Source organism: Fibroporia radiculosa (genome assembly GCF_000313525.1).
Source record: "Fibroporia radiculosa TFFH 294 genomic supercontigs, scaffold2537, whole genome shotgun sequence".
NCBI classification, from domain to species: Eukaryota; Fungi; Basidiomycota; class Agaricomycetes; order Polyporales; family Fibroporiaceae; genus Fibroporia; species Fibroporia radiculosa.
Window position 1 is genome coordinate 54,729 of NW_012133354.1, and position 10,054 is coordinate 64,782.

Genomic DNA, 10,054 nt, shown 5'->3' on the forward strand with positions numbered 1-10,054 from the left:
AAACCTGGCTCAATCTGTGATATGATATAGAAGCTTTAAGTTGTACAATACATGTTGGGAATGCTACAGTGAGGTATCGGCGCTTGTTTGGTTACCAAATCATACGCGCAAGGTGTGTGGCGCTATCGAAGTGTGCCGCACGGTGCAGATTATGCCTTGCCACTGGCAACGTGAAGTTTGGAGAGGGAGCTGACAAGTGGGACTGCGTAGAAAGCATAGCCCACCCAGACCACTGGATAAGATACGCAGTTAGAGTCACGAAGAATGATAGCTTTTTGGACCACACTTACTAACGAAGCCATTACTGGTTGCAGCAATGAGATCCGGGGCTTCACTACCGAGTTTGGAGATATCAGTGTTAAAGTCGTCAACAGCTTTCCAGAACCACATGAAGAGTACAAGAAAGGAGGTGATGCCTGTGCGCAAATGTTAGTTCAATAATCAGGGTACGGATTCATTGACTTACCGATTATGAATCCAAGGAAGCCGATCCATGCAGTGGCACGTTGGACGTTAGGTCGCTCAAATGGTACGCCAATCTTACCCAACGCGGCGCGATGAGATGTGAGCGTATACATGATAATGAATATGAACATGAGTGCCAGAGAGACGGCAATGAACGCGGGAGTTGTGGCAGTGGGCGCATTCAGGAGGTCTGGTGCACTTGGGGGAAGCACCGCAAGATCTAATGGAGGGAGCGATCAGACATTTGCTCTATCTCGAGATGAGTGGCTTGCGTACTATACGTTGGTGACACGGTGGGCAAAGTGCAGGTTACTGCGGACTCTTGGTTGGGGCGAGAGCAGGAGCCTAGATGGAAAGTCAAGGAAATGAGCTATGAGGTAGGCAGGACTGGAAGCACCGTGACGTGCATACGCACCAAGAGCACCTAGGAAAACACTAGGTCCGTCTAATAACGACGTAGACGAGCTCGAATTGGTCTGAATGAGGGAAGTTGATGGCGACACGGTGATCAGAGATACTTGTGTTGAGAGCATCAGGACGGGCGATAAGTAGGTAAATAGAATGAGAAGGAAAGCCGTCAAAGCAAGCAAAGGAGCGAGAATGATATTGACAGCTCTAGAGAGACCAGCGATCATGATGAGTATCTGTGAATGGAGAGTGGGATTAGGCCGGCTAAGAGAAATAATGGTAAAGATTGATTATAGTCTCGACGATGAATCCAAGCTAACCGGCTGCTTCCAGAGCGAGGTGGGTACGGTTCACGGAAAGAAGGGTCCCGCCTTATAAAAGGATCTGCAGTTGTCTTATTTTCTCACCATGTCTCAAGAGAAGCACCGAGATAGAACAATAGATGGATAAAGGCCATCTATTTCAGTGTAGACAAGTACCATGCCGGTGGCGGTAACGAAGGAGTCGCTAAGCGCCCTTATTATTGTCCTCATATGGCCATGTGGGCGCTCGCGAGGCAAGAAAACACAAGTGTTGCAGATTGGTTACAGAGTCGTCGCGTACACCGCTCCATCACAAATGGTCGCTACTTAAGTGGGTCTAGACCGAAACGTACATGCGGCGCACCCAACTGTCACAGCGCACCCGAAAATTACGTGTCAATGTGTCCACAACGCGTGTAATTTGACGACACTTCTAAATTGCTACCATCAAGATGCAGTGCAGGGCCTTGTTATTGCGGAGAAGCTCACAAATACGAAGACAAAGATCCAGGAGCACGAAATGACTTGTAGTGAGACGTGCATGCTTGGTGTCCGCTTCACGCAGAGGCACTCTTTCTATTCTTGAAAAATTGCGAAAAAGGCTGTGCAGTATGCGATGTTTTACGCCGAGCCAGCGCGAACGCCGATGGAATGAGATCCCATCTTGCGATGATCGAAGAGTGGGAGGAGTGTGACGAAGCCGTTGGTCAACACGACCAAACAACTTTCGAGGCCATCCCGATCAGGCAACGAAATTTAGACACTCTGCGTCCAGCTCGACTAGTCCAATGGCGTACTCTGCCCAGGACTCGGCGACCCTCCCAGCCGAGATACAGACACTCTCCTCGTTCGTTCACCAGAAACCCCACGTACTTGCCACCGGAAACAACGAGCTTCAAGCGGCTGCCCTCACCGCGACCAAGTATGTGTACGATCTCGGTAAGTTGCTCTGGGTGCGTATCGACTCCTATTTTAATAGCATTCGGTCATCGCCGCAGCCATAAAGTCAGAGACACAGGCTCGCAACCAAATAGCCGAACTCCTTGCCTCGATATCCCCTGCTCTCGCACCTCAGACACGATCCCAAGCTGCCGCAGTGTCCAAATCAGGCCGCGGCTCAGATGCAGGTGCAACTGCAGATGTCCCTACCCTACAGAGCACTCCTTTGCCAGAGCTTTTTATCGAAGATATGAATGAGGAACAGATATGGGCACAGTTGGAACTTAGGACGCGGAACGTGTGCAACGTCTTGGATTTTCTTCTGGACGAACCTGACGAAAGTGAGGAATCTGAAGCTGAAGAGATGACATCCAAGAAGGTAAATACACCGAAAAATCTGCGATCCGGTAACGTGGATAGAGACATGGATTTCCTTGGAGACATGGATTTTGACAGTGAGGACGACACAGAAGAGAGTGATGACGATGAAGATGACGATGACGACGAGGATGGAGATGGAGATGACGACGAGGACGAGGACGAAGACGACGATGTTGACCTTGGTGAGGGTATAGTTGGACTACGTGACCCTTCCGACGAAGAAGACGAGGAGGACGTCGACCTCGATCGGCCTCCATTGTCTAGCAGGCAAAAGTCCCGACGGAAAACGAAAGTTGGCGGTCATTCACAACTTGATGATGGATTCTTCGACCTTGCTGCTTTTAACGCTGAAACTGAAGCAGCAGAGGCTCGTGGTGTCTCAAAAGGCCGTTTGAGCGGCAACGACAGTGATGATGAAGACGAAGAGATGGTCGATCTATTTGCACCCGTAGACGATACAGCAACTTTTCACGAAAATGGACTAGAGAGTAGTACTAGTGGTACGCATTCCTCATGAAAAGAGTAGATCACTATTAACAACTACCGCAGAGCCACTCTACAAAGACTTTTTTGATCCTCCCCCTCGTTCTGCACTTCCAAGTGGCGACAGGGAATCTCGCGCACGCGGAGGTGTCGCTCTTTCCAAAGGAAAGGTGCGTTTCCATGAAGAGGTAAGAGTGAGGAACATCAAGGCAAAAGGCAAGAATTTGCCTACCTCTATGATGTACGAAGAAGAAGAAGACGACGAAGACGACGACGATTACGAGGATGAAGAGGAGACTTTTGTGTTAGATGATACAAATGACGGGAGTGAAGGAGGGGAAGATAGTGATCTCACTGAAGAGGGAAGCTATGATGGCGAAAGCGCCGAATCTGCGGACGAAGAAGAGGAAGATGGACGAGACACGATGGATCGATTTAAAGATGACTTGTTTGCTGAAGAAGCAGAGGAATCTCAACAAGGTTCGTTCTTTGTAGTTTGATGTTTGGGTGCAAAATTCATGCCGCCTGTTTGCCGTTTGAGCAGACATGTCCAATTTCGAGATACGCATGATGGCACTTCGAAAAGAAATCGCTGAACTAGAGGCTGAGAGCGTGGCAAAGAAGAATTGGACCCTCATGGGTGAAGCAACATCTCGCTCGCGTCCACAGAATTCACTCCTAGAGGAAGACCTGGAATTTGAGAGGGCGATGAAGTCTGTACCGGTCGTTACGGAAGAGACGGTTCACAGTCTCGAGGAACGGATCAAGGCCAGGATAATGGAGAATCAGTATGACGATGTTGTACGGAAACGGCCTGTAGAAGATAAACCGTTTCTCCCCTCTCGATTTTTTGAGCTGCAGGACACTAAATCGAAACAATCCCTGGCTGAGATCTACGAGGATGAATATACCACAGCGCAGACTGGCGGGATTGCGGGCGAAGACAGAGATGGTAAGCTCAAGAAAGAGCATGAGGAGATCGAGAAGCAGTGGGAACAAATTTGCGGCAAGTTAGATGCGCTCTGCAATGCACATTTTACACCAAAAGCTGTACGCTGGTGCAATTCTCATAGTCTCAGTCCTGTCTGATTATTCGTTTTGAACAGCCCAAGGCAGCTATATCGACTGTGGCAAACGTCGCTGCTGCATCTTTAGAGTCCGCCCTTCCAACGGCTATGTCTACATCGTCCATGCTCGCGCCTGAGGAAATTTTCGCCCCTCCTTCCGCTGGCGACCTGAATTCCCGCAGCGAGCTCACACCTACTCAGAAACGCGCGCTTCGAACCAAGCAGAAGAAGGCGAAGAAGAAAGCTCGTGACTCCCTCGAGAAGGCTGTAGACAAGTTTGCACAGTCAAAGCGAGTTGCCGGGATCAAAAAGCAGAAGGAGGTTGCGTTGAAAAGTGTGGTCAAGAGTGGGAAGGGGGTCACAGTGATTGGAAAGAAGAGCAAGGATGTGACAGGGAAACAGAAACGGACAGAATCGCATCCTCGACGTACTGGATGATATGATTGATTCTAGTACTCGCAGCCATAGCTAATTCGCTGCGTGCTCTGGCATGGGGACGGATTGTATCTCCTTACACTGTGCACAGCGGATGTCAGGTATAATATTACATCTAGTGCCTCGCGCAGTGTGGACGGTCAAGTGCAATAAACGTAGACAAGTGCGGCGATAAAACGAAGGTTCGAAGCATCACACATGCCAAAACAGGATGCTCGGGCAACCGCCACGTGAGATGGACATCAGAATACAGGCCTGCGCAAAGTGCAGGCTGTACAGCACGCTCGTGACAACTGCTGTACCCATCTCTCCCTTTCCTTCCCAACCACCATCATGTCCTTCTTCAAGCGCAAAGAAAAGAACCTCATCCCACCTACCCCGTCAGAGCAGGCCTCCCGTAATGACCCCCTCAACCGCAGCAGCAACAATCGTTCGCCCAATCCTACTCCCGTGTATGCACGGTCAAATGCCAGCACCTACATTCCTAGCCGCGACGGAGACCCCTACAGCGCCCCGTACACTCCCTCATCAACCGCTAGCCCCAACGGCGATAGATATGCTAAGAAGGATGCTGTAGGGGATGTCTACACTCGCGGGCGAGGCAATGTCGACAACGATCGGAGCGAGCTGTTCTCTGGTTACAACGCCGAAAAGGCAGGTTCGGGCAGATTCTTCAACAACGAGCCCGCTGGGCCTGGACCCTCTCCCGGGGAGGAGAATGAGGAGGACATCGAGGGGATCAAGCAGCAAATCAAGTCCACGAAACAAGACAGTCTAGCGTCTACTCGTAACGCACTCCGGCTGGCCCGGGAGGCGGAGGAGACAGCCAGGGGCACTGTTGGCAAACTCGGAACTCAATCGGGTATGTCCACTCGAAGCGTCAATGTTGTGCTGGGCTGAGGTTCTGCGTGCGGCATGTAGAGAAGCTCGCTAACACCGAGCGGCACCTCGATGTCTCGAAGGGATATTCTCTTCGCGCGGAGGACAAGACGGATGAGTTGAAGCAGCTGAACAGATCTATTTTCCGTCCTGTCATTACGTTCAACAAAGACGCAAAACGCTCCGCGCAGGAAGCTAAAGTCCAGCAGCGCTACGAGGAGGAGCGGGAAGAGCGCGAGAAGACCATGATGACCGTCAGGGAGACGCAAGACCGGTTGGGTCGTGCTACAACATATGGTAGTCAGGGTAATGGCGCTGTTGGAGGAAGCGGTCGGTTCAACAGGACTGGGGCGGAGCTTAACGCGAGGAAGGAACAAAGGAAGCGATATCAGTTCGACGCGACTGCTTCTGATGATGAGTTGGAGGATGAGCTGGATGACAATCTGGATGAGATTTCAAGCATTACCAAGAATCTGAAGGCTCTTGGTACCGCGATGGGCCAAGAGCTCGACTCTCAGAACATGCATATTGATAGAATCACTGGTAAAGCGGACACACTTGACAATGCCCTGTTTAGAAACACTCAGAAGGTTCGTCGCCCTCGGGGTTGGTTTAAGATAATTTCTAAAATTGACCCTGAATTTCAGCTGAACAAGATAAAGTAGATGCTGGTGCATTGTTCGTTGAACCCTTGTATGCAATCTTCTGGTATATATCGATTCAAGTTCCCAATGGATGTTAGAATTGTGTATTTAGTGATGTTATGGATTAACGCGTGATATCTGGCACGGAAACAGATTTCAGGTCGACGGCGGGAGAGTAGGTCGTATAATACAGTAGGATAAAGCAAGAAAGCAAGTAAACACTGTCGACAGCAAAGAATAACTACAATATTGAAATTCAAATGTTCCACGTTAGAGCACATAAGAAAGTGTTAGATAGGCAAACCAAGAATTCATGTTTGTTGCGCATCTATTCGGCAATTTCAGAACCATCGGAGACAGGTGAAGAGCGATCAGGAGCTGCATCGTCATAGATCAGTAGAGGTGCTTGTCCTGCCATCCTCTGAAAGTTGAACCGCGTCAGTATCCGCCTGGATAACCATAGAAAGAAATTCAAAGAACCGACTTTGAAGGCAAATTTACACACTAAATATCCCTTGGGATTTAATCCCTTCTCCATCCAAGCCTAACCATGGCGTTTAGAGTGAGATGACAACACAATCAAATTGGCAACTCGCCTTTTCAACAGTATATAAACCATCGTATCGGTACCCTTCGTGGGGAGCATAGTCCGATTGCAGCTTGTAGCCACGGATTACACGAACAGGCTTCTTTGTTTCACAAGATTTCTGTAATCGATGCATAAGATGTACAAGACACAATCAATTAAGCGTTTACCTTCAGGGCTGCATTGGAAGGATTCTCAAACGACTGATCGCAACTCTGGGGCGCCGTGCGGAGCTGTTGAAAGCGAATTAGACCAACTGACAAAAAATCGGGTAGGCAAGCAGACATTTTTGGGGGCCGACTTCGTTCCCTTTAGGTCGCGACCACCTATGGCCATGGAAGTGAATATTCAGGGGGGAAATGGAGAAACGCTTAGCCCAACCTGCACCAGTGAAAGTGCTATACGTACATCGTAAGTCGGAGATGGTCACAGAATATTCAAAGTACTTACAAAGCATTTCCGAGGTCTACGTCGTCCTCGTATCCGCCCGACAAGGCTACAGAATAGGCACCGTCTTTGCTACCAGCAATGCCGGCTACCCAGGGCCTAGTGAAGAGCATTATGGCCAATTTCATGCAGTCAGCGATCAGGACTTACGCGTGAATCGCGTCTCGACTACACTCCTCCCTTCGAGTTGGATGTTAGAATTATAACAAGATATAGACAAACAAATGAATGAATAGCACCTCGTAAGCCACCAAGTACCAATTGGAATACCGGGAATTGCTCCGAAAGTCTTTCTGTAGACATGATCAACTGGGTATCGGCTCACCAAGCATTGTAACTTACGGGTCATGTGTTCTCCTGTTCGCACTTTTTGGTTCTGAGTCCATCTTGCTAATACCGGTTCTGACAGCGGTCAGACGGGGAAGCGTGTGTCCTACTGACTCGCTCGCATAGTCAACTTTCTTGCCACGATTTCTGCCACTCCTGCGTAGACTTGCAGTATCGCCGCTAGAGACATTCTCGAGACGAGCAATTTTGGGTGTACTCCTGGTCTCGTCCTGGTCCGATGCTTCTTCATCAGCTGCCTTGCGCTTGCGCGGTGCCCGGGGCTTTTGAGACGACTTCTTCACCATAGGTGGAACTAGCTCGCCCATGGACAGCAGTAGTGCCTTACTACTTGCACGGGCATTCGCGCAAGCCTCGTCATATTCGGTCCATCCAGAACCCATCAGTGTTATTGGTACTTAGCTGAGGTTCAAGTAATGCTCAAGCTCAAGGTCGGTGGCGAAAGCTGACTGTCGCGGACTCGCGAGTCGCGACGCGGCCTCCTCAAATACAACCTGATCCACGTGATCGCGAAGACGCGGTCCGACTCCTTAGACTCGGACCTTCAACTCGAAGTCTAAGTCACCACTAAGTCATTCATTGACTCCAAATATTCAATACAATTCGTCTGTGTTCGTCAACTACTACAACGGCCCTTCCGCTACTGAGTAGTGGTCATGAATATCGCCCAGGGGTGAAAGCCTCGGAATTGTGATAGCTAGACCAGTGGGTCTTGAGGCTGCTTGCGGTCTGAGGATCTGTCTCATACCATCAGCAAGTATTTCAGATGCCCCCAAGACCCCCAAAACCCACCTCTATTAGCATTGATGTTGAACTGGGGTAGATAAATGCCATTCTGTGCTGGGCTCGTCGAACCGGCCAATGGTGATAAAAGTAAATCGGACAGTCCCTTCGATGGACTGGAAGCTGATATGCTAGGAGATGAGAAAGCTTGATGGTGGTAGTCCGCGGAGGGAATATTTGGCCGGTCGTGCATGCCGACTACGAAGCAACCATCAAATACTGCTTGGAATTCTATATATCGACTGAGATACTCACGAGCAACAAACTTGCACTTTCCCTGCTTTGCAAAGTGGCATTGGGGACCTTTTGGGCAGCGATGACCCATTATGCAATTCTCTCCATTGTGGCACAATTGCCCTTGCGATAGCCTCCGAGTCAGCATTTTCGATTTTGGGCAACCTGGGGTATCGTACCTCTATTAGCATAAGGGCAGGGCCATTTCAGCGCTGATTCACGCAGATCTTCGAGTTGTGCAGGTGACAAGGCGTAATCGTGACAAAATCGGCAATTCGATCCATGTTTGCATTGCGCAAGATAATAGAAATTGCAAGGCGGAGGTCTCACTAGTAAATATTTAAGGGGAAAGTTCAGACAGGGAAAGAGAGCAGGACGCACGCTTGCTGAGGACCTGTAACAAAACAGGGATTATTGACGATACTTGACATGTGCAATTTGGAGCAGACCTGATCAAAGTCGACATGTTTCAACGATCTTGTAGGACTGCCGCTGTCCATCATTGAAGGCGTGGACGACTTGCTGCGGTATTTTTCAATGTCTGGCGGAGGCATTGATTGAGAGATTGACTGCGCCTTCTCATTTGGCGACTGAGTCCTCTGATTTGGTGATGATCCCTTCTTAGAAGAGTTAGTATACAGCTTCTTCTTCATGAAAAGGCCCTCTATCTCGATATTTGGTAGGTCGAGTCCTTTGATTTCGTATGCTAATTGCTTGTACCCTCGAAGAAGAATAATTTTGTCAGAGAATCCCTCGTTGTGTAGGTGGGTGAGGGTCGAAGTGTAACCGTTATCGTGCGAACCTGATCATTTATCTACATTTGAATGCGACAAACAAATGAGAGGACTCACCTCCAAAAAATACCTTCGAAGTTTGCGGAAAGCGCGTAAAGACTCGCAAGCACTCTGGTTGAAGAGTCAGATGTGAAATCAAATATCTGAGACTGCACACATACCTTTTACCTTAGCATCAGCAGCTTCCTTACCGATACCAACGTCGACGATTGAGAATAATGGGGATGCCTGGTTAAAGCCAATGACAAAATCTTCGAATTGCTCAACACTGCACACATTGTTGTATGTCAACGTTTCCAAGAGTCCGGCTTTGTTACAATAGATAGTGAGCCACAATTGTCCTCGTCCGGGAAGTGTCGCATCGGGCGACTCAATGCTTGCGAGGTGGTCGGTTAGACCTTTCGTGAGAAGCATCGCCGCTTGACGTCCCCCAGCCCGACCCATTGATAAAAGATCTGAAGAGAATATATTGCCATCTCCATCAATAATGCATAAGATGAGAGGGTTGTCCTCCTGCGATGAGGTAGGGGCTCGTTTCATTAAATTGGGTGACAATAAGGAAGCAAACGGCCGACCTTTAAAGAGTCGATGCTGCGCTCAAGCTTGGAGACAGTCTTGTGCAACGTTTTCTTGTCATCATCTGCTGTCTTGAGGGCCGCTTTCCATACAGACAGTTCTCTCTCTAGTTCTTCTACTCGAGTCTCGAGTTCCACGTTTCTCGCAATCGTGTTGCGGAACAAGACTATGCAGATAGAGTCAATACATACACAGCACACAGAATAGATATGCCGCACGGGTCTGCTCGTTGAGGAGGCGGTCCCTGTAACAGACCCGCCACACGCGCGGCGGTCAACGAAAGAAG

The 10,054-nt window shown here is 49.3% G+C and overlaps 5 protein-coding genes across 5 annotated transcripts; 2 read left to right on the forward strand and 3 right to left on the reverse strand.

The window, feature by feature from the left end:
• Positions 1-149: 149 nt before the first annotated feature.
• FIBRA_04031 (uncharacterized protein) lies at positions 150-1,100 on the reverse strand (the record flags this gene model as incomplete). Its single annotated transcript, XM_012325851.1, has 5 exons — positions 150-232; positions 291-416; positions 467-685; positions 742-810; positions 881-1,100. The coding sequence occupies 5 exons, from the start codon at positions 1,098-1,100 to the stop codon at positions 150-152; spliced, it is 717 nt and encodes a 238-aa protein (XP_012181241.1).
• Positions 1,101-1,963: 863 nt separating this feature from the next.
• FIBRA_04032 (uncharacterized protein) lies at positions 1,964-4,483 on the forward strand (the record flags this gene model as incomplete). The annotated part of the gene is made up of 5 exons (XM_012325852.1): positions 1,964-2,114; positions 2,174-2,995; positions 3,045-3,458; positions 3,523-4,028; positions 4,085-4,483. 5 exons carry the CDS (start codon positions 1,964-1,966, stop codon positions 4,481-4,483), a joined length of 2,292 nt encoding a protein of 763 aa, XP_012181242.1.
• Positions 4,484-4,813: 330 nt separating this feature from the next.
• FIBRA_04033 (uncharacterized protein) lies at positions 4,814-6,024 on the forward strand (the record flags this gene model as incomplete). Its single annotated transcript, XM_012325853.1, has 3 exons — positions 4,814-5,342; positions 5,402-5,949; positions 6,007-6,024. 3 exons carry the CDS (start codon positions 4,814-4,816, stop codon positions 6,022-6,024), a joined length of 1,095 nt encoding a protein of 364 aa, XP_012181243.1.
• Positions 6,025-6,331: 307 nt separating this feature from the next.
• FIBRA_04034 (uncharacterized protein) lies at positions 6,332-7,764 on the reverse strand (the record flags this gene model as incomplete). The annotated part of the gene is made up of 10 exons (XM_012325854.1): positions 6,332-6,452; positions 6,505-6,547; positions 6,620-6,710; positions 6,760-6,822; positions 6,875-6,915; positions 6,971-6,987; positions 7,040-7,135; positions 7,187-7,216; positions 7,276-7,329; positions 7,379-7,764. 10 exons carry the CDS (start codon positions 7,762-7,764, stop codon positions 6,332-6,334), a joined length of 942 nt encoding a protein of 313 aa, XP_012181244.1.
• A 974-nt stretch (positions 7,765-8,738) lies between these two features.
• On the reverse strand, positions 8,739-9,606 carry FIBRA_04035 (uncharacterized protein; the record flags this gene model as incomplete). Its single annotated transcript, XM_012325855.1, has 4 exons — positions 8,739-8,792; positions 8,848-9,200; positions 9,250-9,303; positions 9,354-9,606. The coding sequence occupies 4 exons, from the start codon at positions 9,604-9,606 to the stop codon at positions 8,739-8,741; spliced, it is 714 nt and encodes a 237-aa protein (XP_012181245.1).
• Positions 9,607-10,054: the final 448 nt, after the last annotated feature.